Below are 27,899 nucleotides of genomic sequence, written 5' to 3'. Positions count from 1 at the left end.
TACAAAAGACACATCAAAAACCGGTTACACATTCGAATTTCTGAGCAACCCTAAGTTTTTCAGACTGTCTCGCCTAACACACCGGGACCAACCCAATTGCTAACTTATTTGCATTGGCCAACTAGGATACCTCCAAAAAATGGTATGGACATGCCTGCGACATGCCACACTATTACATCTCCCAAACAGTCACTACCTGTCGCTTTGTAAATAAAGCCTCACTGCGTATCTCATCGCTAATCAAATCGCCATACATGTGCAGTGCAGCTGTGAAGCATGGGCAGTGGGCAAAAATTGCTCCACTGCATACTACCGACAATTAGTACGCCTCTGAATCACGCAATATTGATTCAGCCCTAAGTAACTGCGTGTCACTGACCTGTGATAAAAAGCCACAGTTTCTACAAAAACTTATTTCACATTTTGGGATACCAATCCATGGAATTGGTCAGACAAACATGGCCTTAATTTTCAAAGCAATGGTGGATTCTAGCAAAGTACGATCATCAGGTGATTCCAGATATGGCTCTCTTCTCTACAGAAATACAAAGCACTAAATTAAGCTGCACCTTTAAAAAAGGCATTTAAATTCCTGTCACCCCAATTAGGATCATGATGTATCTGCATATATTAAAATGTGGAATGTTTGCAAATGTATCAACTGGGGTTTGGAATTAAGTAGATTTGCTCTATATAGTTGTTTATATACTGTATCTATAGCAAGTCCAGGCATAAGTTAATTAAAAAAAAAAATGTTTCATGCAGCTGTATCCCTGGAATTTGTAAACTGATCTTGAAAATTATGACATTAACTCCATTGTTAGGGTAATTAAACTGTATAAAATAACTTCAACTTGAGATAACCCAAAGTCACATCGCGAGACAAAGGAAAATTGATATCTGAAAGTAGCCATTTTGTATTTTTAGTCAGTGTATCTGTATGTCTAACTTCTAGAACTTAACAGTAACAATACTCTTTTGTATTGCCTCATGCTATTATTAGAACTTACCAAGTGGTTACAGAAGCTCTCAGTACAAATAGCCAATATAAACAATCACCCACCAATTATGACAACAAGGGACTACTTATAACTTAAAATCCAGCATTCACCTAACATAAGTCAATTTCTGTTTTACTAATCAGGATTTCTCATCAGTTCCTTAAATACAGCAGGACGGCCTTATTTCACAGTATAACGGTATGAGCAAAGTCACCAGTGATACTACTACACCAAGATCAGGAGTGGTTTACAGAACCACCTGACATATTTCCCAAAACAAATCAGATGCAAAATTCACGTGCAAGTCATTCAGTTAGTCACATTCTAGTGACAAAATTTTTCTATAAGGCATTCTTCAGGATGGAAATCATTAGAACAAAATGAATTGCCATCTGGTTGAATATAAAACGTAGGTTTTGTTACAATTATACGAAACAGTTTTAGTCAAATAGTAAACTTCTTTGAATAGAACCTAATGAAAATACCTCTGCCAGTTTAAAATCTACAGTACAAATTGTGCCTATAAATATAGGAGTAACACAAACGGAGATTCATTTGTTTTAATCACGCCCAATTTCTCGTCTAAAGTGAAATTTAATGGGGGTTTGTATCGCACACACAGCGATTAAACAGTTGCACCCATTAGACTGGACTATTGGGCACAACGTGAAAAATGCCAAATGGGTCACTTTTTGCACATTTCAGTTGCATGGTCTGCACATGCGCTGATCGGCATTTGTGATGTCATACTGATGCTGATCAGAGAAGTAGCCAGAGAGAGCAGAGAAGAAAAGATGTGTTATGGTAGACTTACCATTGTTAACATTTTTTCTGCGAAGTACACTGGGTTTCACAGGGAAACATCGGGGTGTAGAGTGGATCGTAATCCTGAGGCACCAACAGGCTAAAGCTTTAGCTGTCCCAGGATGCATAGGGGCCTCCTCTATAACCCTGCCCCCAGGCACTGAGAGCTCAGTTTCGATAACCAGTCCAATGCAGGAGCAGGCAAGAGAGAAGGCAGATGTTAGTCACATAGAACCACATTCTTATGACAGGAGAAGGTACCAGCGGCTAATGCCATACAACCGAAAGAAGCAAGGTGCGTCAGGGTGGGCGCCCTGTGGAACCCTGTGTACTTCCCAGAAAAAGTGTTAACAATGGTAAGTCTACCATAACACATAACACTTCTTTTCTGCAGCAGGGTACGCAGGTTTCCACAGGAAAACATTGGGGGTGTCCTAAAGCAGTTCCTCAAGGGAGGGGACGTGCCTTAGCGGATGTGAGAAGACGGCGTCCAAAGGAAGCATACTGGGAGGCGAAGGTATCAAAGCCATAGAACCTCAGAAACGTGTTCACTGAGAACCACGTAGCTGCCTTGCACAATCGTTCTGCGGACGCACCATGGCGGGCTGATTAAGAAGGTCCAACAGACCGAATAGAATGGGTCTTAATCTCAGCAGTAGCTGGGAGTCCAGCCTGCGCATAAACTTGTGCAATCACCATTCTAATCCATCTGGCCAAGGTTTGCTTGTTCTCAAGCCAGCCACGCTTGTGGAAACCAAACTGGACAAAGAGAGCATCCGACCGACTAATAGAAGCAGTCCTCTCCATGCAGATACGGAGAGCCCTTACCACGTCCAAATAACGTTCTTTGGCTGACAAGTCCAAAGAGATAAAGGGGGATATTCAAGTAGCAGTGATAACGGACTTTTCGCGTGAAAAACCGGACTTTTCCAGCGAAACGCAATTACAGCCTATTTAATTTTCCAGGAAAATTTATCGGTGATAATTTTTTCACTAATTTCACTTCACCTACTCTGAGCAGGTGAAAATTTGGGAAAAAAGTCACTATTTTAAGGTAAAAATGTTTGGATATGGTACAGAACTCCTGAAACACCCCGCTTAATCAGGCACGTTTAAGTTTTTAATTCTTTTGAATTGGCCAATAACGACATGTCATTTTTGGGGTGAAAAAGTATAAAGTGATGGAAATTGGGGTTCAAGGTATGGGAAAGGTATATTGGGATGCTTTATGAGTGGGACAGGTGTTTTTAGGCTTGCAGGTGGGAGTAATCGGTCTGTTTCCACTTTTTTTCTTTAAAGTACCCTAAAATGACCCAAATATATACTTATACCCATTTTCATGTACTCCAAATTTAATGAGAGCATTTATTTTGCACAAAAAAAAAAAAAAAAACTTGCTTTCTAGCATTTTCTTGAATTTTCAAAAAATGCATATAACAGCCATTTCACACAATTTAAGTCCCTAAAAACTCTCTAATGTGATCTCTAATACAGTTCTCTTATGTTTTCCTATGTTAGTTTAGCATTTTTGGGGGTACAGGCTGTTTTCCCCATTTTCACCTACACTTTTCACTGCAACAATTTTCACGTGAAACCCGTTTGGAATTAAACAGGTCGAAAAACGGGAGCGCACATGACCTCAAAAAGCCGTTTGCACAGCAATTTTCGCCCGATTGGCGCGAAAAATTTAGGAGAAATACCGTTATCAACGGTAAGTTCTTACCATAACGTATATTTCTCCGGCAGAGATCACAGGTTATCCACAGGATAACAATGGGATTTCCCAAAGCAATTTAGTGGTGTGTTCATGGAAGACCATGTGGCTACCTTACATATCTGTTCTGCTGAAGCACCACGTTGTGCTGTCCATGATGGACCTACCTTACGAGTAGAGTGAGCAGAGACATTAGCTGGAACATGGAGATCAGCTTGAGAATATGCTTCTGAAATAGTCATCCAAAGCCATCTTGCCAGTGTCTGCTTATCAGCTGGCCATCTTCTCTTGTGAAATCCTTAGAGAATGAAAAGAGAATCGGTCTTTCTGATGGCACTGGTACGATCCACGTAGATCCTTAAGGCACGGACCATGTCTAGCGATGCATCTCCCGCAGAAAGGTCCGGTACCTGGAAAGCCGGGACTACAATTTCTTCATTAAGGTGGAATTTAGACACCACCTTCGGAAGATACCCAGATTTAGTTCTTAGAACTGCTTTATCTGGATGATAAAAAAAAAAAAAATCAGTAAAGCCCCTAAATCTGATACTCTTCTATCTGACGCCATAGCCAGTAGAAAGAGAACTTTAGCTGTCAACCATTTAAGATCCACTTTATTAAGTGGTTCAAATGGGGCAACTTGAAGGGCTTTCAGGACTAGACTTAAATCCCAAGGCACTGTAGGAGGAACAAAAGGAGGTTGAATGTGCAGCATTCCCTAGAAAAAAGTATGCACAAGCTGTAAGTTGGCAATTTTCTTTTGGAACCAAACAGTCAATGCAGACACTTGCACTCTCAAGGAAGCCACCTTCAAACCTTTATCCATTACTGCCTGAAGGAATGCTAAAGAAACACTGAATGACTTAGGGTCCATTTTTCGTTCACTGAACCAATGAACATAGGTTTGACATATTCGATGATAAATGCGAGCTGAGGAATGTTTCCTTGCTCTGAGCATAGTTTGAATTACCTGTTGTGAGAATCCTCCTGAGTTCATGACAGAGGTTTCAAGAGCCATGCCGTCAAATACAGTTGATCCAGATGTCTGCGATAACAAGGACCCTGCATCAGTAGACCTGGACGTTGAGGGAGCAGAAATGGAGCATCCATTGAGATTCTCTGCAGATCTGTGTACCAATGCCTTCTGGGCCAAGCCGGCTCTATTAGTATCAAGACACATTTCCCTTGCTTTATCTTTCTCACCACTCTGGGTAATAGGGTAATTGGAGGAAACACATAAACCAGATTAAAGTCCCATCTCGCCAACAGGGCATCCACAAAAGATCGCTCTGGGATCCTTTGTTCTTGACCCATATGCGAGCACTATTTTTGTTCAGACGGGACGCCGTGAGATCTATCTCTGGCAACCCCCACTTGTCTACTAGAGGCTGGAAGACCTCCGGATGTAGAACCCATTCGCTGAATTGCGTGTTGACTGAAAAAATTCGCTTCCCAGTATAGGACTCCCGGAACAAACACTGCGGACAAGGCTGGATAATGAAGTTCTGCCCACTTCAGTATGTGACTTACGTCCATCGCTTTTCGGCTGCAAGTTCCACCCTGATGGTTGAGGTACGCTACTGCCATCGAATTGTCCGAGCGGATCTGGACCAGTTTTCCCTGAAGAATATCCTTTGCCTGAATCAGTGCCATGTATGTGGCCCGTAGTTCCAATATATTTATTGGCAGGCAACCTTCTTCCTTGGTCCATTATCCCTGGAAACACAACCTTCCTGACACTGCTCCCCAGCCCTGGAGACTGGCATCTGTCATCAGAACTTCCCAATCTGATATCCAAAAGGGTCTCCCCCTTGTCCAGATGGGATGTCTGTAGCCACCAGGTTAATGACCTTCTTACTTCTATCGTTAAACCATAGTCTGTGGTTTTATCGTCTGATGCAACCCATTCCATTTGGCAAGAATTAGGCGCCTAGAGTGGAATTGTGCATACTCCACCATGTCGAATGTTGACACCATCAAACCAATCACTTGCATTGCTGCACGAATGGATACCTTTTGACTGTGTAGCAAGTCCTGAATCCTTAACTGAACCTTGGATATCTTGTTCAGAGGTAACATTACTCTCTGAAGAATTGAATCCAGTACAGCCCCCAAGTGAGTCATTCGCTGTGACGGAACCAGACACGATTTTGCCCGATTTATGAGCCACGTGGTTCTGCAGACACGTTATTGTCTGTTGCAGATGACATAGGAGCAATTCCTGAGACTGTGCCCGGATTAAAAGATCGTTGAGGTATGGAAAAATTCTTATCCCCTGCTGGCGGAGATAAGCTGTCATTACCACCATAATCTTGGTAAATAATCTGGGGGCTGTGGCTAACTTAAAAGGTAGGGCCTGGAACTGAAAATGCTGTTGGAGGATAGCGAACCTGAGATAGCACTGATGGGACAGTGCTATAGGCACATGTAGGTAAGCATCCTGTATATCCAGGGATACCATATAATCCCCTGGCTCCATGGCCAAAATGATGGAACGTAAAGTCTCCATGTGAAACAGAGGTACCCAAATGTATTTGTTCAGCACTTTGAGATTGAGAATGGGCCGAAATGACCCATTTGGCTTCTGAACTAAAAACAGGGTGTTAAAACCCTGTCCTCGTTGTGCAGGAGGAACTGGAATGACTACTCCTGACTGAAGCAATTTCTGAACTGCGTCTTGCAAAGCCCTGGCTTTCATCTCCACCCGAGACGGGCTGGTACAGAAAAACCTTCGAGGAGGGTGCTAATTGAAGGTGAAAGCATAACCTAGAGATACTGCTTCCTGCACCCAGGCATCTGTTGTAGACTGCTGCCAGATCTGTGCAAACTGAAGTTGGCTCCCCACCCTGGGGTTCCCCAGGTGGAGGCCCGCACCATCAGGCTGATGGCTTATTATCTGTTTTACCAACCGGTCCTCTGGTAGCCCACTGCTTTTTAGTCCTACCAGACTTGTTGTATTGGGACTGCCTGCTATCACTTTTACCTTTAGCTTTTCTTTGAGACTGAAAGAGCCGAAAAGCCGGAACTTTAGGTTTGAAATTGTATGTGGAAGGAAACCTGACTTTCTTGTAGTCTGCTTCTGACTCCAAAATATCTGTCAATTCTTTACCAAAAAGAATATCTCCAGAAAAGGGCAAAGATTCCCAAACCTTCTTAAATTCTCAATCAGCTTTCCACATACGTAGCCAAACTGCTCTGCGAGCAGCTATTGTTGAAGCGGATACCCTGGAGGCAATAGCACCCATATCCAATGCTACTTCTTCCAAGAACATTACAGTCTGTTTTATATGTGCTATATGGGATTTTTGCTCTCTAGATGCTATAGAAAAATCCCCCTCCAGTGCATCAGCCCAGGCAGCCACTGCTTTTGCCATCCAAGTTGAAGCCATGGCTGGCCTTATGACTGCCCCAGACAGGGAAAAAGTTTTTTTTTAGAAAACCATCCACTCTCCTATCCGTGACTTCATTTAATGATGTTGAAGACAAAGGTAGTGTAGATTTTCGCACTAATAGAATCACATGCGTATCTACTTTAGGAGCCACCTCCCTTTTTAAACAATCTCCAGCTGGAACAGGATAATTAGAATTCAATTTCTTAGGAATTCTAAACTTATTAGGCGTAGCCCAAGCCTCTTCCATGATTTCCGACAGCTGCTCTGACCCTGGAAACTCAGTCTTAACTGTTTTGGGACGATTAAATACAGGTGCCTTGGTTTTTAACACAGGGTCCGCTGAATCCTCTAAGGAAAGAATGGATTTTATTGCTTTAATTAACTCATCTATATCCACTGAGCTGAGACCTTCCTCCTCCTCTTCTATGCCGAAGTAGAATTGAGCTTTCATCCTCCGATGAATCCTCATCTGAACCATGTGTAGCCTGTGAGGATGAAGATTTACTTACCACCGGCTAATCAGCCTGTTTCTTTTGAGAGGCTGCTGCTGGAAGTGATAAACCACAGGTGGGAAGCTGCACGTAAGGGTTAATCGTGTAACCTATCCCCGGTACGGGAGTTGGAGGAATTATCCGTCCAGCTATACTGGATAAAGTCTGTGCAAACATAGCCCAAGGTAGATCAACCTGCACCTCAATCTGCCTTTTATTTTTCAAGAACCCCTGGTGAAAGCTAAAACAATTTGCACATAAACCATCCTGAACCAGATCCTGAGAGGATAACACAGCTTTGCAAGACAAACATGATATGAGTGTATCTTCCTCACCTTTGCCGCTCTTATAGGCCCTACACACTGGGCGATAAAAGTCAAAGATATGAACGATTTCGTTCATTAATGAATGAGATACCGTTCATATCTTTGAGTGTGGGGGCTCCAGCGATGAAAGATGCGCGGGCCCGCACTCGTTCATCGCTGGTGCCCCGTCAGCTGTGCATGCAGGCCAATATGGACGATCTTGTCCATATTTACCTGCACTTGTATGGAGTCGTGTGACGGGGGGGAATGAGGAAACTTCACTCCCCCTGACACCGGGTCGCCCATCGGCCGTATACGCCGTCGGGCAGCTCAGCGGTGCCCAATCGTTAAATGTGTAGGGCCCTTTAGACACGATAAATAATCAACACTTCCACAGCGTGCTACAGAATTTGTGACTGTAATCACTTTAAGCTTTCTAAAGTGACATATAGTCCGATCCTACCCATACACCAGCATTAAGGATCACAATAGAACAAAACTGACAGAATATAGTAAAGTCAATCACACTAGCAGTCAGTCACATGTTATACATTAGTATAATAAGCAGTATGAGCACATCATCAACTACATTTGAAGTATGTAGGAGAACATATTACTGAATCATGTTTAAACAGATCTACCATATTCAGACTCATTGCAAAAGAAACCACAGTAAATGTATGCAGACTCATATGCAATAGGCACTTATCTAACTATTCATACTCAAAGAGGTAGAGCCTTCCAGGACCGATCAATACGTTAGTGAACGCTGAATAAATTCCAGATGCTACTAGTGTACACTGCCGCTCTATGAACCTATAGTGAAAACAGACACTCCGTGAACACAGACGCACCAGTCACACAGCCGCCTATGCTGCAACTGGGTCCCCTTCGTGTACAGCGTCTGAGACTGAAGCGGGAAACAGTTCACTGCGGGAGACTCGGAGGAAACTGGTCATGAACCGGGGGGAGGGACGACCAGGAGAGCGTCCGACTCCCCGCTGCCGACGTCAACCCTAGGGATCGCGGCCTCATACTATTCCTGGAGCCTATGATCCCTAAGGCCTAGCGCTGGTGCACCCGAGGTGACAGCCGCGTCAGCGTCCGTTTTGTAGTCTCCTCCCAAAACAGTGCAGCTGTGTCCGTATTACCCTTCTAGGCGGAACCGATGCCTTACCTTCTCCCCGTGCTCCGGCCACAGCCTGGTAACGTCTGCTGAACCTGCTAGTATATCCGACACAGACGCCCGCCGAAACAGCACTGTACTCGTGGGTAAGCGTTGTCGCGACCTGGCGGAGAGTTGTTGGAGCGGCTCTTTCTAAGGTACGTATAAGAAGCTGTTTAGAAAGATTGCTCATAAAAAAATAGTAAGACTATAAAAATAAAATAAGAAAGCTTAGGACTGCTAAAAACCAGCAGTCCACTGACCATGGTCCGGCCCCTGCTGCACCAAACAAAAAACTGATTTGCCTGAGCCAGGAGGCTGGGATATATGGACGGGCCCATTGCATGCTGGGAGGCCGGAGAGCTTTGACCGACTGGTGCAAATCCGCTGGCGCTTCATCATATCCCATTGTTATCCTGTGGATAACCTGTGGACCCTGCCGGAGAATATGGTTAGTCCGCCAGTATTACCAATAAGCAGCAAGAAGTGTCAGAGTATGTGTGCACTCAGAATTTTTTTTCCCCGTCAACAACAGATTAGAGAAAATTAAAGCTAGAGCTGCCAAGTGTGTGGCACAAACAGTCCTGTTACTTATGCATTACATGGCTTATACAGTGTAAGTCACACAGAGTGCGGCATGCTCTTTAAACATATAGTGTATGCGCACCATGTGACCGTCTTGATTGTGCCTGACGTACGTTTCGCAAAATTAGCTTGACCACAGGGCGTCATGCAGTTTGAAGAGTAGGTTGAGCTGATAACAGGGATGTAGGTCCTTGATTGGTGGCCTAATTATGAAAGATAGGCTCTGAGCCTATCAGTGTGTTTGGAGCTGTATCTCTTACGATTGGTGGAACCATATTGATTGGCAGCTCTTAAGCCTAATCATCAAATTAGAAGCTTCTCAGTTATTTGTATGGCTTCTATTTGGCCATATTGTGGAACAGAACTGCATGTGTATTAAAGGTGAATAAAAAATAAAAAAAAAAGAAGAATTAAAAAATAGTAGAATATATAAATCAAAAAATTAGTAACTTATGAGATGAAAAAATAAATATACAAGGGAGAAATAACAAGGATATATAGCGACTTAAGTTGTCAGCTGGTTTAGGACTCTGGTAAGTGGTGTAAGCTTAAATACAGTTTAAGATTAAAAAAAAAAAAATTTTTTATTGGGGATGTTGGTATATACTGTATAAAATATAGTGTAGTATATTTCCCTGGTAATGAGCTACAATAGATGTTAAATGTTTGCCTGGAGACAGGAACAGTCTCTGTGTCAAAGAGTTCCCCTAGGTGCACCATGCTCTGAGCCGTGACCAGCGAGGACTTTTTCCAATTTATTAGACATCCATGGGTTTGCAGAAAATCCACCGTCAAGTACAAATGACTGAGGAGGACTTCGTGGGAGTTTGATACAATCAGCAGGTCATCCAGGTACGGGAGGATTCTGAATCCCTGGCGACGGAGATGGGCCAAAGATCCGAGGAGCTGTAATCCGACCAAATGGCAGAGCCCGGCATTGGTAATGAAGGTTGCCAATAGCAAACCGCAGAAACTGCTGATGCGACATGGCAATAGGAATTATGCAGATATGCATGCTGTATATCTAGGGATACCATATAGTCTCCGGGTTCCATAGCCAGCACAATTGAGCGCAGCATATCCATATGAAACCTCTTACAAACTTGTGTAGAGATTGGAGGTTGAGTATAGGCTGGAAAGACCCATTGGGTTTCAGGACCAGAACCAGGGTCGAGTAGTAACCTCTGCTCCACTGGGACTGAGGTACTGGCACAACCACTCCTGTACTCAGGAGAGAGCCCACAACCATTTGTAGAGCTTGCACCTCTAACAGATCTGAATGGAGAGCCATTGTGTAGAACTGGCGTGAGGGTCGTCTTTGAAGCAGACAGCGTACCTGTGAGAGACAACTTCCAGTACCCATGCGTCTGAAGTGGTCTTTAACTAGACCTGGGCGAACTGTTAAAGTCAGCCTTCCACCCTGGGGTCCCCCAGAGGGAGGCCCGCCCAGTCATGCAGCAGGCTTGTTATGTTGTGCTGCTGGCTGACGGGCTGCCCAGGACTGTTTCGCTTTGGGCTTGGTGGCAGAAGCATGAGATGGTCAGTCATACCCAAGACTCTTTGCTTTCCCTTGAGGTCGAAAGGAACGAAAAGTGGTACCTTTAGCCTTCTGTGCAGAAGGATTAGTAGTTGGGAGAAAAGCTGTCTTAGCAGCTGCCAGTTCAGATACAATTTTATTAAGGTCTTCCCAAACAAAATATCCTCAGTGAAGGGGAGTATCTCCAAAGTCTTTTTGGGTGTACCTCCAAAGTCTTTGTGGAGTCCAGGTTCACCTTCCATGACCTCAACCACAGAATGCGGCGAGCAAGGACAGATGTAGTCGATGCCTTGGCTGCCTCAGAGGACTCCTCCTCAATGTAATAGGAAGCAGTGGTAATGCGAGACAGGTATTGTCTGGCATTGTCAGAAATATTCTTGGCCAGCTCTTCCTCTAACGCCTGAACACACGCCTCAAAACCTTTCGCTGCCCAAGATGCGGCAATAGTGGGTCTATGAACAGCCCCTGTAAGGGAGTATATAGATTTCAGGCATCCCTCCACACGCTTATCTGTTGGCTCCTTCAGCGAGGTGAAGTGGTGACAGGCAGAGTGGACGACACCACAAGGCGGGTGACATGGGAATCCACCGGCAGTGGAGTCTCCCATTTGTTACACAACTCTGCAGGGAGAGGATAGCGAGCCAAGGCCCGTTTAGGCAGAGGGAATTTCTTCCCTGGATTAGACCAGGGTTCCTGCCTAATGTCCACCAGATGATCAGAATGGGGTAATAAGTAAACAGCAGAAGGTGGTTAAAACTGTATCAGTTTTCTTTGCCACAGTAGTGGAATCCTCATCATCAGAGATTTGTAGGATATACTTAAGAGCAACCACCAAGGCAGGGATATCAATTTGCAAGGGAGAATACTCATCAGTAACACAGGATTCAGTGTCTGACAGGACCGTATCTCCGCCTCCTCTTCAGATGAAACAGAGAGATTTGTAGATTGTGACGAGGAAGCAGCCTACTTACAGGGCCCAGGGATACGGGAGTGACCTGGGGTAGATTCTGTCTAACCAGAGACTGATTTATTTGTTGCAGTTTGTTAGACAAATTTTTCCGCCCAAGGCAGATTAACCATATGGACCATTTGTGGTGGTAATGGCACAGGTGGTCCCAGAGGGGGCGCAAGGCGTTCCACCAGAGTACCCAGCAGGTTAGTGAACACAGCCCAGGGTGGCTCCTGAGTAGGTGCAGGAGCTGCGGACTGACTGGGAGGTGCATGACAAGTATTACACAGACCATCATACAACACTTTCCCCTCTGACAAATCCTTGGCGCATGCTCTGCATGATGTAGGAGCTTCCACAGATTTACTGCCCTTTCTGTTAGACATTATGATATATAGGCAACAACAGGGCTATTATAGTGCGATTAAGCCAGACAAAATACCTGTAGATAAAACCTGGTATTACGTGACTAACACAGTAGAATATACTTAATAGATAAATACTGTGCAAAACTATGTTATAAGACCCAGACACACCTAGCCCAGGGTAAAGTATATAGTGATAGTTATATCTGGGAAACACAGAGTGAAACTACACAGCAGATGCAGGCACACAGTCACAGGCAATGCAGAAGTTATTATCACAGTAAAGCTGCACTGGACTAGTATATATATGTATATATCACAGCGGTACACCTTTTCTCAGCTAACGCTGTCTCAAAATATGTAGGATACTTAAGTGTTTGTAAAGTCTCAGCGCTGTATACAGGTGGCTCTACAAGGGAGACCGTGCCCTGCAATCCAGGAGAACTGCAGCGGCTATGCAGTGAAGATGGCGCCTAGCGTCTCAGTCAGGGAGTGAGGGAGAGTGTGAGGCAGCTCCAGGGCGGGAAATCTTCGTGGAGATAGCGCCCTGGGCAGGGGGAGGCGCTACAGGTCAAGCACCACCTCCCCTATGCTAGACTTCCACCCCAGGTACTACAGAGCCTTATTAAATGGGGTGTTAGTACACCCAACCTGCGCTTCAATGCCCTGGTGGTCTAGTGGGGTCCCTGCCCAGTGAGTGTCCATGCCAGCGCCGCGGTCCGTCTCCCCAGACAGCAGATGGATCGCGATTTAATGGCAGGTCCCTCTTACCTCCTCCCCGTAGCAGCCGCACGAACAAGTAGAGTAGTCTGCGACTCTGTCCCTAAGCCGCGACGTCTGAGTTGCAAGTACCCAGGAACCAGGCCAGCGGGAGTATGCAACACGGTTTGGGAGGTGATGGAGCTGCAGCGCTGAATGCCACTCTGACATGCAGCGCTGACAGCTTTTCAGGGCTGCCCAGTGCTGCCCCCCTCCTGTTAGGTGACCTGTTGCTGCAGGCACCAACTCTAAACTGAGCTCTCAGTACATGGAGGCAGGGTTATAGAGGAGACCCCTATGCATCCTGGGACAGCTAAAGCTTTAGTCTGTTGGTGCCTCTGGATCAAGATCCACTATACCCCCAGATGTTTCCCTGTGGAAAACGGTGTACCCCGTTGCAGAAAAAGCTGTCCAAGAGCGCAGGAGCCGCCAGGCGAGCACAACTGAGGACCTTATTCTGCTTCAGTTCTGCGACTATAGCAGAACTGCAACTCCTGAGATTCGCACAGCAAGAGGCGACCAGCATGCTAAAAGTCTGCCCAGCACAGAACAAGCCGCCCACCAATGCGTTCGCAATTATGCGAATGCAACCACAGAATTGAGAATGCATCGCAAAACTCGAGCACTATCCATAGTTGCGGTTGACCCAGGCTACTCAGAACAATGAGAATGCAGTCACACTGGGAGCCAAGTTTTAAGTCGCAGCTGACTTCAGATGCACGCCCCGAAACCGGCCATGACGCCTGTGTTTTCTCAACCACTCCTCGCAAACGCCATGTGTATGCCCACACACATCCGCTGCCTGTCAATCAACCTGCAATCGCATCCCGCTAAGATGAGATCACAGAAGAATGTGTTCACAGCACATGCGCAGATGGCTGATAATCGGACGATCTGCAATTTTGCAAATTTACAACTATATAAGGTCACGTGTCGACCAGGACAGTGGACAAAGCAGTGAGAGAATGCCTCTTTCCTGCTTTCCTCCATTTGTGCAGCTAAAAAGGCATACAACGCCATCTCAGTGGCGTGCGGTGGGGTCAGTGGCTGGTGAGGCACTACATCCATAATGTCCGCCGAATCCGGACGATGACCCCTACCGCCGCAGAGCCAATGCCCGCTGCCACCGCCAATGGCTTACAAACTCGCCCACCATCAACTGACCCAGTCCTCCGCCACTAATTTGCATCTCAGTCTGATGCCGCCACTGCCGCCAATGCCCGCTGCCTGCTCATCATACTTGGGATATATTGTACATTTTTATAGAAAAAAAATTATAAAAATTGTTTGGGACTGGGAGGAGGACATGAATGCAATTTTGTTGTCCAGGGCTTCCATTAGTCAAATTACGCTGCACAGTAGCGCCACTTAGACAAATTACGCCAGGCAGAGCTCCCTTTTACACATTACGGCAGGTACAGCCTCCTATTACACATTACGGCAGGTAGAGATCCCTTTTTAAACATTACGGCAGACAGCATCCCCCTTTTTACACATTGCGGCAGACAGCGTCCCCCTTATTACACATTACGGTGGACAGATTCCCCTTTTTTACACATTACGGCAGGCAGCGACCCCTTTTTTAAACATCATGGCAGACAGCGTACCCTTTTTACACTCCACGGCACAGCGTCCCCTTTTTACACATTACGGCAGACAGCGTCCCCATTTTGCACATTACGGCACACAGTGTCCCCTTTTTTACACATTGTGACAGACAGCGCCCCCCTTTTTACACATTACGGCAGACAGCGTCCCCATTTTACACATTACGGCAGCCAGCGTCCCCTTTTTACACATTACGGTGGACAGCGTCCCCTTTTTACACATTACGGTGGACAGCGTCCCCTTTTTACACACTACAGCGGACAGATTCCCCCTTTTTACACATTACGGCAGCCTGCGTCCCCTTTTTACACATTACGGTGGACAGCGTCCCCTTTTTACACATTACGGCAGCCTGCGTCCCCTTTTTACACATTACGGTGGACAGCGTCCCCTTTTTACACATTACGGCAGACAGCGTCCCCATTTTGCACATTACGGCACACAGTGTCCCCTTTTTTACACATTGTGACAGACAGCGCCCCCCTTTTTACACATTACGGCAGACAGCGTCCCCATTTTACACATTACGGTGGACAGCGTCCCCTTTTTACACATTACGGTGGACAGCGTCCCCTTTTTACACATTACGGTGGACAGCGTCCCCTTTTTACACACTACAGCGGACAGATTCCCCCTTTTTACACATTACGGCAGCCTGCGTCCCCTTTTTACACATTACGGTGGACAGCGTCCCCTTTTTACACACTACGGCGGACAGATTCCCCCTTTTTACACATTACGGCAGCCTGTGTCCCCTTTTTACACATTCCGGCAGACAGCGTCCCCATTTTGCACATTACGGCACACAGTGTCCCCTTTTTTACACATTGTGACAGACAGCGCCCCCCTTTTTACACATTACGGCAGACAGCGTCCCCATTTTACACATTACGGTGGACAGCGTCCCCTTTTTACACATTACGGTGGACAGCGTCCCCTTTTTACACATTACGGTGGACAGCGTCCCCTTTTTACACACTACAGCGGACAGATTCCCCCTTTTTACACATTACGGCAGCCTGCGTCCCCTTTTTACACACTACGGCGGACAGATTCCCCCTTTTTACACATTACGGCAGCCTGTGTCCCTTTTTTACACATAACGGCAGGTAGAGCACTTTACATCCCCCCTCTACCCTTAGGGTGTACTGTAGTGTAATGTAGTGTAGCATAGTGTACTGTAGTGTAATGTAGTGTAGCATAGTGTACTGTAGTGTAATGTAGTGTAGTATAGTGTACTGTAGTGTAATGTAGTGTAGTATAGTGTACTGTAGTGTAGTGTAGTGTAGTGCAGCCACTTACATGATTCCATCTTCCGCCGCTGCTGCAGGCTCCTGACCCGGCGCTCCATGTCTTTACACTGTGACTGCAGGCCAAGAGGAGCGGGGGGGATGGATGTCGCTGGAGATCAGCTCACCAGTCAGCACGGGGGCCAGCCAGGAGAGAAGTCAGACTGTCCAGCACAGGGGGGACCAAGACAGAGGGCCGGGGCTGAGAGGCGGCGGCGCGGGAGCGCAGCACACAGAAGCTCCCGCTTGTCGGATCTTGGTAATCGAGAAGCGGCTGTGAGCAGCGGGGACATGGACATGCGGCCAAACGGAATGGAGGCATCTGGCTCCCTGCCCGTCCGTCCCAGCCCACCCCCTGGTGCTGTCCAATGATTGCCAGGGGTGTGCCTTCATGTGGCCTGAAGGCACAGCCCCCCTGCCAATGAGGCAACTGTGCTGGTGCCGCTGTCCCGTCATTTTTCAATGGCCTTTTCCAGCCCGTGACTTGCCTCCGCCCCCTGCCCGCCCCCCTCTTCAGACACTTTATCATTGTCACTGGGAGGCAGCGAGAGCGCTGCCTCCCATACAGATTTAGCTGGATTGTCAGGTAAAAAAAGATTAAAATAATACAAAGTAGAATGTGTTATTTGCATCTTCTTTATATTATTTTAATCATTATGACAGGGGAGGCACTGCCTCCCGACTGCACGTCCCTGCGCCATCTAGAGATGGGGTTATGCCACTTAAGGAAAAAAAAAATAAAAATAAGAATTTACTTACCGACAATTCTATTTCTCATAGTCCGTAGTGGATGCTGGGACTCCGTAAGGACCATGGGGAATAGCGGCTCCGCAGGAGACTGGGCACAAAAGTAAAAGCTTGAACTAGCTGGTGTGCACTGGCTCCTCCCCCTATGACCCTCCTCCAAGCCTCAGTTAGGATACTGTGCCCGGACGAGCGTACATAATAAGGAAGGATCTTGAATCCCGGGTAAGACTCATACCAGCCACACCAATCACACCGTTCAACCTGTGATCTGAACCCAGTTAACAGTATGATAAACGAAGGAGCCTCTGAAAAGATGGCTCACAACAATAATAACCCGAATTTTGTAACAATAACTATATACAAGTATTGCAGACAATCCGCACTTGGGATGGGCGCCCAGCATCCACTACGGACTATGAGAAATAGAATTATCGGTAAGTAAATTCTTATTTTCTCTAACGTCCTAAGTGGATGCTGGGACTCCGTAAGGACCATGGGGATTATACCAAAGCTCCCAAACGGGCGGGAGAGTGCGGATGACTCTGCAGCACCGAATGAGAGAACTCCAGGTCCTCCTCAGCCAGGGTATCAAATTTGTAGAATTTAGCAAACGTGTTTGCCCCTGACCAAGTAGCTGCTCGGCAAAGTTGTAAAGCCGAGACCCCTCGGGCAGCCGCCCAAGATGAGCCCACCTTCCTTGTGGAATGGGCTTTTACAGATTTTGGCTGTGGCAGGCCTGCCACAGAATGTGCAAGCTGAATTGTACTACAAATCCAACGAGCAATCGTCTGCTTAGAAGCAGGAGCACCCAGCTTGTTGGGTGCATACAGGATAAACAGAGAGTCAGATTTCCTGACTCCAGCCGTCCTGGAAATATATATTTTCAGGGCCCTGACTACGTGCAGTAACTTGGAGTCCTCCAAGTCCCTAGTAGCCGCAGGCACCACAATAGGCTGGTTCACGTGAAACGCTGAAACCACCTTTGGGAGAAATTGAGGACGAGTCCTCAATTCTGCCCTATCCGTGTGAAAAATCAGGTAAGGGCTTTTATAAGATAAAGCCGCCAATTCTGAGACACGCCTGGCTGAAGCCAGGGCTAACAGCATTACCACCTTCCATGTGAGATATTTTAATTCCACAGTGGTGAGTGGTTCAAACCAATGTGATTTTAGGAACCCCAAAACCACATTGAGATCCCAAGGTGCCACCGGGGGCACAAAAGGAGGCTGCATATGCAGTACCCCTTTGACAAACGTCTGGACTTCAGGCACTGAAGCCAGCTCTTTTTGGAAGAAAATCGACAGGGCCGAAATTTGAACCTTAATGGACCCTAATTTTAGGCCCATAGACAGTCCTGTTTGCAGGAAATGTAGGAAGCGACCCAGTTGAAATTCCTCTGTAGGGGCCTCTTTGGCCTCACACCACGCAACATATTTTCGCCAAATGCAGTGATAATGTTTTGCGGTTACATCCTTCCTGGCCTTTATCAGGGTAGGGATGACTTCTTCTGGAATGCCTTTTTCCTTCAGGATCCGGCGTTCAACCGCCATGCCGTCAAACGCAGCCGCGGTAAGTCTTGGAACAGACAAGGCCCCTGCTGGAGCAGGTCCTTTCTTAGAGGTAGAGGCCACGGTTCCTCCGTGAGCATCTCTTGAAGTTCCGGGTACCAAGTCCTTCTTGGCCAATCCGGAACCACGAGTATAGTTCTTACTCCTCTCCTTTTTATGATTCTCAGTACTTTTGGTATGAGAGGCAGAGGAGGGAACACATACACTGACTGGTACACCCATGGTGTTACCAGAGCGTCCACCGCTATTGCCTGAGGGTCCCTTGACCTGGCGCAATATCTGTCTAGTTTTTTGTTGAGACGGGACGCCATCATGTCCACCTTTGGTTTTTCCCAACGGTTTACCATCTCTTGGAAGACTTCTGGATGAAATCCCCACTCCCCCGGGTGAAGGTCGTGTCTGCTAAGGAAGTCCGCTTCCCAGTTGTCCACTCCCGGAATGAACACTGCTGACAGTGCTATCACATGATTCTCCGCCCAGCGAAGAATCCTTGCAGCTTCTGCCATCGCCCTCCTGCTTCTCGTGCCGCCCTGTCTGTTTACGTGGGCGACTGACGTGATGTTGTCCGATTGGAACAATACCGCCTGACCCTGAAGCAGGGGTTTTGCTTGACTTAGGGCATTGTAAATGGCCCTTAGTTCCAGAATGTTTGTATGAAGAGATGTTTCCATGCTTGACCACAAGCCCTGGAAATTTCGTCCCTGTGTGACTGCTCCCCAGCCTCTCAGGCTGGCATCCGTGGTCACCAGGATCCAATCCTGAATGCCGAATCTGCGGCCCTCTAGTAGATGAGCACTCTGCAGCCACCACAGAAGAGACACCCTTGTCCTTGGCGACAGGGTTATCCGCTGATGCATCTGAATATGCGATCCGGACCATTTGTCCAGAAGATCCCACTGAAACGTTCTTGCATGGAATCTTCCGAATGGAATCGCTTCGTAAGAAGCCACCATTTTTCCCAGGACCCTCGTGCACTGATGCACTGACACCTGGCCTGGTTTTAGGAGATTCCTGACTAGCTCGGATAACTCCCTGGCCTTCTCCTCTGGGAGAAACACCTTTTTCTGGACTGTGTCCAGAATCATTCCTAGGAACAGGAGACGTGTTGTTGGAATCAGCTGCGATTTTGGAATATTTAGAATCCACCCGTGCTGACGTAACACTAACTGAGATAGTGCTACTCCGACTTCTAACTGTTCCCTGGACCTTGCCCTTATCAGGAGATCGTCCAAGTAAGGGATAATTAAAACGCCTTTTCTTCGAAGAAGAATCATCATTTCGGCCATTACCTTGGTAAAGACCCGAGGTGCCGTGGACAACCCAAACGGCAGCGTCTGAAACTGATAATGACAGTTTTGTACTACAAACCTGAGGTACCCTTGGTGAGAAGGGTAGATTGGGACGTGGAGATAAGCATCTTTGATGTCCAGAGACACCATATAGTCCCCTTCTTCCAGGTTTGCTATCACTGCTCTGAGTGACTCCATCTTGAATTTGAACCTCTTTATGTAAGTGTTCAAGGATTTTAGATTTAAAATTGGTCTCACCGAGCCGTCCGGCTTCGGTACCACAAACAGCGTGGAATAATACCCCTTTCCCTGTTGTAGGAGAAATACCTTGATTATCACCTGCTGGGAATACAGCTTGTGAATGGCTTCCAAAACTGCCTCCCTGTCGGAGGGAGACTTTGGTAGAGCAGACTTCAGGAACCGGCGAGGGGGAGACGTCTCGAATTCCAGTTTGTACCCCTGTGATACTACCTGCAGAATCCAGGGGTCCACTTGCTAGTGTGCCCACTGCGCGTTGAAATTTTTGAGACGGGCCCCCACCGTGTCCGAGTCCGCTTGTAAAGCCCCAGCGTCATGCTGAAGACTTGGCAGAAGCAGAGGAGGGCTTCTGCTCCTGGGAAGAGGCTGCCTGGTGCAGTCTTTTTCCTCTTCCTCTGCCCCGGGGCAGAAATGAGTGGCCTTTTGCCCGCTTGTACTTATGGGAACGAAAGGACTGAGTTTGAAAAGACGGTGTCTTTTTCTGCTGAGAGGTGACCTGGGGTAAAAAGGTGGACTTTCCGGCCGTTGCCGTGGCCACCAGGTCCGATAGACCGGCCCCAAATAACTCCTCCCCTTTATACGGCAATACTTCCATATGTCGTTTGGAATCCGCATCCCCTGACCACTGTCGCGTCCATAACGCTCTTCTGGCAGAAATGGACATAGCACTCACTCTTGATGCCAGGGTGCAAATATCCCTCTGTGCATCACGCATATATAGTAATGCATCCTTCAAATGCTCTATAGTTAGTAATATACTGTCCCTATCCAGGGTATCAATATTTTCAGTCAGGGAATCCGACCACGCCACTCCAGCACTGCACATCCAGGCTGAGGCGATTGCTGGTCGCAGTATAACACCAGTATGTGTGTATATACCCTTCAGGATATTTTCCAGCCTTCTATCCGCTGGTTCTTTGAGGGCGGCCGTATCAGGAGACGGTAACGCTACTTGTTTAGATAAACGTGTGAGCGCTTTATCTACTCTAGGGGGTGTTTCCCAACGCGCCCTAACCTCTGGCGGGAAAGGGTATAGTGCCAATAATTTATTAGAAATTAGCACTTTTTTAATCGGGGGAAACCCACGCTTTATCACACACCTCATTTAATTCATCTGACTCAGGAAAAGCTACAGGTAGTTTTTTTTACTCCCCACATAATACCCTTCTTTGTGGTACTTGTAGTGTCAGAAATGTTCAATGCCTCCTTCATTGCCGTGATCATGTAACGTGTGGCCCTACTGGACATTACGTTTGTCTCCTCACCGTCGACACTGGACTCAGTATCTGTGTCTGGGTCTGTGTCGACCCACTGAGGTAACGGGCGTTTTATCGCCCCTGACGGTGTCTGAGACGCCTGGACAGGCACTAATTGATTTGTCGGCTGTCTCATGTCGTCAACAGTTTTTTGTGAAGTGCTGACATTGTCACGTAGTTCTTTAAATACAACCATCCAGTCAGGTGTCGACTCCCTAGGGGGTGACATCACTAACACAGGCAATTGCTCTGCTTCCACATCATTTTCCTCCTCATACATGTCGACACAATCGTACCGACACCCAGCACACACACAGGGAATGCTCTGATAGAGGACAGGACCCCACTAGCCCTTTGGGGAGACAGAGGGAGAGTTTGCCAGCACACACCAGAGCGCTATATTATATATATATATATATATATAGGGATAACCTTATATAAGTGTTACTCCCTTTTATAGCTGCTGTTTATAATTTAGCTGCCAATAGTGCCCCCCCTCTCTCGTTTTTACCCTGATTCTGTAGGGACTGCAGGGGAGAGTCAGGGAGCCGTCCTTCCAGCGGAACTGTGAGGGAAAATGGCGCTTGTGTGCTGAGGAGATAGGCTCCGCCCCTTCACGACGGCCTTATCTCCCGCTTTTTTCTGGAAAACTGGCAGGGGTTAAATACATCCATATAGCCCAGGAGCTATATGTGATGTATTTCTTTTGCCATCCTAAGGTATTTCAGTTTTTATTGCGTCTCAGGGCGCTCCCCCCCAGCGCCCTGCACCCTCAGTGACCGGAGTGTGAAGTGTGCTGAGAGCAATGGCGCACAGCTGCAGTGCTGTGCGCTACCTTAGTTGAAGACAGGAACGTCTTCTGCCGCCGATTTCACCGGACCTCTTCGTTCTTCTGGCTCTGTAAGGGGGCCGGCGGCGCGGCTCCGGGACCCATCCAGGCTGAACCTGTGATCGTCCCTCTGGAGCTAATGTCCAGTAGCCTAAGAAGCCCAATCCACTCTGCACGCAGGTGAGTTCGCTTCTTCTCCCCTTAGTCCCACGATGCAGTGAGCCTGTTGCCAGCAGGACTCACTGAAAATAAAAAACCTAAAATAAACTTTTACTCTAAGCAGCTCAGGAGAGCCACCTAGCATGCACCCTTCTCGTTCGGGCACAAGAATCTAACTGAGGCTTGTAGGAGGGTCATAGGGGGGAGGAGCCAGTGCACACCAGCTAGTTCAAGCTTTTACTTTTGTGCCCAGTCTCCTGCGGAGCCGCTATTCCCCATGGTCCTTACGGAGTCCCAGCATCCACTTAGGACGTTAGAGAAAAAGAGATGGCTTGCAGAAATGTGTTCAGAGACATAAAAACTTCATTTAATACAGAGAAAACAAAAGCAAGGCTATCTTCAACTAAACTGCTGAAGAAACCCAGTTTTTTAATTAAACAGACCCATAAACCTTCTACAGTAACTAGCCTTATTCAAGCAACAGTTGTCTAATGGTGCCCATACACTTGTGCGATGCTCCGCGACATCGCGGGACATCGCACCGGCAGTTCAGGTGCGATGAGATCCACCTGAACTGCCAAAGTGATAGATCGCATGGTAATCACGTGATGGGCACGTCATCGCTGAGTGGGAGCAGCCTGTGCGATATATATTGCATGTGTTTTTGCGATCGCACTGCAATACGAGAAATATTAAGGGCAGCACATACTATCATGATACACGATATTCGAGTGGCGTACCTGCGCATCGCGTCACATGGTACCTTAAATGTGCATACAATCCTATTTCTCTCACAGATGCTGTCGAAATCGATGGATTGTATGCCCTATCGCACAAGTGTATAGGGCTACATTACCCATCATAGATCACCGACACGTGACAGTCTTGTCTGAGCCATTTGTTATTTTAACAAGGCCACTAAACCAAAAACATACACGGACTTATAGAAAAGTCCTTCACACCCACACACATAATGGGGGAGATTTATCAGACTTCTAAAGAGAGCAAGTGGAGGTATTACCCATATGAAACAATCTGATTCTAGTAGAATGTACTGGATCAATGATAACTAGAATCTAATTGGCTGCCATGGACAACACCTCCACTTGTCCTCTTTAAAATGTCTGATAAGTCTCCACTAACATATGTAAAAGTTTGTGTTTCAGATGCCTTGCTCATAGGGTCCTGAAATCTCAACATAAGATTGTGGAAGTTATTAAATTATTTTATTAACATTTATAATGCAAACTTAACTAGCAGACCAAGGTCTTTTACTTATCTGTTATCATGTGTGTTAGAGGTTGATTAAAATGTCTGGCAATATGTTGTTAAGGTCCATACACACGGAGCGATACAACTGAGCGATTTTGACTATATAGTCAAAATCGCTCAGAAAGTTAGTGCATATCGCTCTGTGTGTACACAGCCAGCGATAGCGATGCGAGTCCCGCCAGGTCGCTATCGCTGCTAAAAATAAGACTGTGCAGGCAAGTCAATTTTGGCTAGGTCGCTGTAAAAGAAAAAGCATTCCCTTGTTTAAATGAGTTAGCCAAAATCGCCCATAGCCAAAATCGCTGGAAAAGTTAGTCAAAATCTCCTACTGCCAGGTCAAGGGAAAACGTCCAGTCAAAATCTCTCACAGTTAAAATCTCTCCGTGTGTATGCATCTTAACATATACTGTAGGTGTCTTTTCAGTGAATAAATTGATTTAAATCAATTACTAAGATTTAGAGTAATTAGTGTTCATTTTAGCACCCTGCACCTGTTACTACCCATGCTCTTCCCTTCCTGCGGTGTCATCTCTGCTCAGGTGCTTCTAGCTGACTCTGGTTTGTATCTCAGTGCTGAGATACAGACCAGTGTGTGCTAGAAACACCAGAGTAGAGCACAACACCCCCACGCAGGAAAGAGGAACAGCACGTGATGCGACACATGCAGGGTGCTAGAAAGAACACTAATTTCCCTTTTGACAAATTCAAAATCCCAGGTTTTTGCACATGAATGCGCGAAACCCAGGATTTTGGTCAGTGGAAAGACAAAATGACCTGGGACTAAAGGGCACCATACACTACCGCGACATGTCAGATGGACATGTCATGGGCGATCACCCCCGGCAGCCTCCTGGGGGGCAGGATCGGCCACGATACATTGTATGCTGTCCTTTTGCATACAATGTATCTTGGGCGATCCTGGGTGATCCCAGCCACACCTGCTGGGTTGGACTAGATTGAATATGCAGCAGATATATCGCTCGTACACACTTGGTGATGGACAGTGAGGAAACCTTAGCACCCTTAAGCTGGGTACACACTAATAGATATAGCTATCTATCTAGATATATCTATATCTGAGTGGCAGGTTGTGCTTGCCCCCGCCGGCATTCTAGCAGCCGGGATCCCGATGTCAGTATGCTGATCGCCGGGATTCCAACCGCCGGCATACCATACCCAACGTGGCTGTGCTGCAGGACCGACGCAATATGTCTGTGAACGATGTCATTCAGACATATTGGGGATGCACACCCGCAGACCGGCTAGTGATATATAGGCTGTTTGATTGAACGGAATATATATCACTCAAAGTGTACCCAGCTTTAGATTCTAGCAGAAACCCATGCACTTACTGTTAACTGAATGTGCCCAATATGATATGTTTTATCTGTCAGAGGAAGAGCTTGTGTGACGGCTTAGCAATAGCGGACATACTGTAAATAACATGAATGTTGTACAGATTTCAAAGTAGCGGATTCATAAAAAAGGACACTGCCACCGTTGTCACAGAAAGCATACATAACATGATATGTTTTAGTATTTAAAGATATATCCCATTTATGGGAAACTTCTTTTTATGTCCTGCCTGCTTAAAGTAGAGTTTCTTCCTCTGAACCCCCTTGTGGGACCAAATAAAAATTAAAATCAGGAGACCGGACACCGCAGGATAATTAAATCCATTTTGTCTTCTAATATTTAATAGATTATCAGAGAATGATTCCACTCAGCTCAGTTGAGCAGGGCTGACCCTTCCAAGGAATGAAGACTTGACAGGGTATTTCAAAATAATCTGTGCCATTATAAAAGCTCAATGGGGCTATAAGTGTCATTAGGGGAGGAAATAGTCGTTATAATGAAGTTATGGTGAAAAGTCCGGGTGAAAGTGAACAATAGATTTTACCTCCATGCCTCATTAATTGTCATTTCAATTTTAGGTTTTAGTTGTGATGACCTTTAATTTATTATTAAGATGGGGTCAAGCATTTCAAGGAAGTAAACTGGTTGTACATGAAAAACCCCCATAAACCATGCGTTGTTAACTGTAAAACAACATCAGTTATACTTACACCTGCCCTATACAAGGAGTGGAAAAGTGGATGAGTTGTCCACAGCAACCAATAAGCTTTCACTAGTTATTATCAGTTGGTTGTCCAATATATCTTTTGCTGATCTGCAGGTGTGTACAAGCAATGTGTCTGTGAAAGACGTCTTTTGGTGCCCATACACTTGTGCGATGCCCCGCGACACAACATCGCGGGGCATCACACTGGCAGTTCAGGTGCGATGAAAATCGCACCTGAACTGCAACAGTGATTACCATGCGATAGATCGCATGGTAATCACGTGATGGGCACGTCACCGCCGAGTGGGAGCGGCCTCTGACCACTCCCGGCGGGTTCCCATCGCACATTGCAGTGCGATATATAGCTAGTGTTCATTCTAGCACCCTGCACCTTTCAAATCCAGTGCAGTTCCTCTTCCCTTCCTGGGGTGTCGCTCTCTGCTCTGGTGCTTCTCGGCACACACAGGTCTGTATCACAGCATTGAGTAATAGATCAGAGTGTGCTGAGAAGCACCACAGCAGAGAGCGACACCCCAGGCAGGAAAGAGGAACTGCACGGATTTTGAAAGGTGCAGGGTGCTAGAATGAACACTATATAGCATGTGTTTTTAAAAACACATGCGATCGCACGGCGATTCGATAAATATTAAGTGCAGCACATACTATCTTGAGACATGAGATTTGACCGGCGTGCCCGTGCATCGCGCCGAAAGGTACCTAAAATGTGCATACTATCCTTCGATTTCTCTCACAGATGCGGTCTAAATCGAAGGTTAGCACTGATTATCTCACAAGTGTATGGGCACCATTTCACAGATATATTGCATCTGCTGTGTGGACCAATATATCTGCAGATATATTAGTGCATCTTTCAGTGTGTATGAACAATCCCCCATATGCATATATAGCTGCAGATAGATTGAACAGCAGATATAGCTTTAAGGGTGTGTACACATGGTGAGATATTTTCTTTTGATTTTGACTATAGTCAAAATCGCAAGAAAAGTCAGTGCAGATCGCAAGGTGAAAGTCGCCTTGCGATCCCGATGCGCGGTCCCGCCAGGTCAGCATCGCAAGAAAAGATAGACTGTGCAGGCAAGTCAATCCTTGCTAGATCGGTGTACTATCTAGTTCATCTCACATGTCAATGACATCTCACATAAGCCAAAATAGTAAGCACACATAGTCCATATCTCAAAAAAAAAAAGTTAAGGCCCGCACACACTGGCCGATATATCGTCCGTTCTCTTGAACGGACGATATATCGCGGGTCCGTCGGCCAGTGTGTAGGGCCGATACGTCTGTGAACTCCGTTGTTCACAGACGTATCGCGTCGGCCCTACAGCACAGCCGACGGGCAATATATCTACCGATATATCGGCGCGTCGCTGTGTGTGTACTGTGGTCAGCCGACTGCCCGTACACATGCTGCGGCGGCCGGCGATGATTGACAGCTGAACTGGGCGGGCGTGTGTACACGCTCGCCCAGTTCATGACGTCAGTCCTCGACGGATCGGGCAGTGTGTATGCTCAACACACTGCCCGATCCGTCCATAGATATATCTGCAGATCAATTGATCTGCAGATATATCTACTAGTGTGTACCCACCTTTAGTCAAAATCTGTGCTATCTGGGCTCCAGGGAGTTCAAGAGAAAATCGCAAGTGAAAATCGGCCATAGCAAGGATCTCACCGTGTGTACACACACTAAGATATATTGGTGCATCTTTCTGTGTGTATGAACAACCACCATCTCCAGATATATCTGCCAGTGTGTACCCAGCTTTAGGCTAACAGGCTGCTAACTTCAATCTGACTGGTTGCGGTTTGCTTACATAAGAACACTGTCCTATTCCAATATGCTAATTGTAAGTGCAAATACATTTAACACACTACAAATTCATGCAAATGATATGTGTAAATATTATTCTACATCAGCCCCTTTGTAAGCAAAATCAAAACACACAGCATGCTAACATCAAATCACTATCAATCACATCACAAACAGGCTGCATTCAACATATATACAGTCAGCTGCCAAATGGGTGCTTTCATGGGAGTATTAGTTTGCAGTATTAAAAAATAATATGGAAGCTATATTGTTTTCTGAAAACGTGAACAAGCCATTTAGGGTTCTATTTCATGACATGATTTAAATCCCCAATTGCAACCAATAAACAATATATACTGTAATAGTAGTATTGGTCGTAACACTGACTTATGGTTCCCAAGTTGTAAGGTTGCTACTTGCCTGCAATGTCCCATAGCTGCAGTCTGACCAGAGTCTTGGTGTCCCAGTTTATAACTTTGAGAGCAAAATCCACACCGATGGTGGCCCGGTAGTGCTGGGAGAACAGCTGGTGCACGTAGCGCTTGATGATGCTGGTTTTGCCGACCCCCAGTTCCCCGATGACCAGCACCTTGAAGAGGTATTCCCTGCGCTCCGGGACTCCTGCGGGGACGCCCGCTTCCACACTCTCCGCTTCCCCAGCCAT

General features: G+C 46.5%; 1 protein-coding gene across 1 annotated transcript; it reads right to left on the bottom strand.

Moving 5' to 3' along the window:
* Window positions 1-448: 448 nt before the first annotated feature.
* On the bottom strand, window positions 449-27,899 carry LOC135013236 (uncharacterized). Its single transcript, XM_063952619.1, has 5 exons — window positions 27,656-27,899; window positions 11,200-11,459; window positions 4,655-4,726; window positions 4,490-4,564; window positions 449-535 (listed from the first exon to the last, which is right to left on the bottom strand). The coding sequence occupies exons 1-5, from the start codon at window positions 27,897-27,899 to the stop codon at window positions 449-451; spliced, it is 738 nt and encodes a 245-aa protein (XP_063808689.1).

The sequence above is a fragment of the Pseudophryne corroboree genome, unplaced genomic scaffold (assembly GCF_028390025.1).
Source record: "Pseudophryne corroboree isolate aPseCor3 unplaced genomic scaffold, aPseCor3.hap2 scaffold_2684, whole genome shotgun sequence".
Taxonomy (NCBI): domain Eukaryota; kingdom Metazoa; phylum Chordata; class Amphibia; order Anura; family Myobatrachidae; genus Pseudophryne; species Pseudophryne corroboree.
The sequence above is the reverse complement of the archived record's forward strand: the minus strand, read 5'-3'. Positions and strand labels throughout refer to the sequence as shown.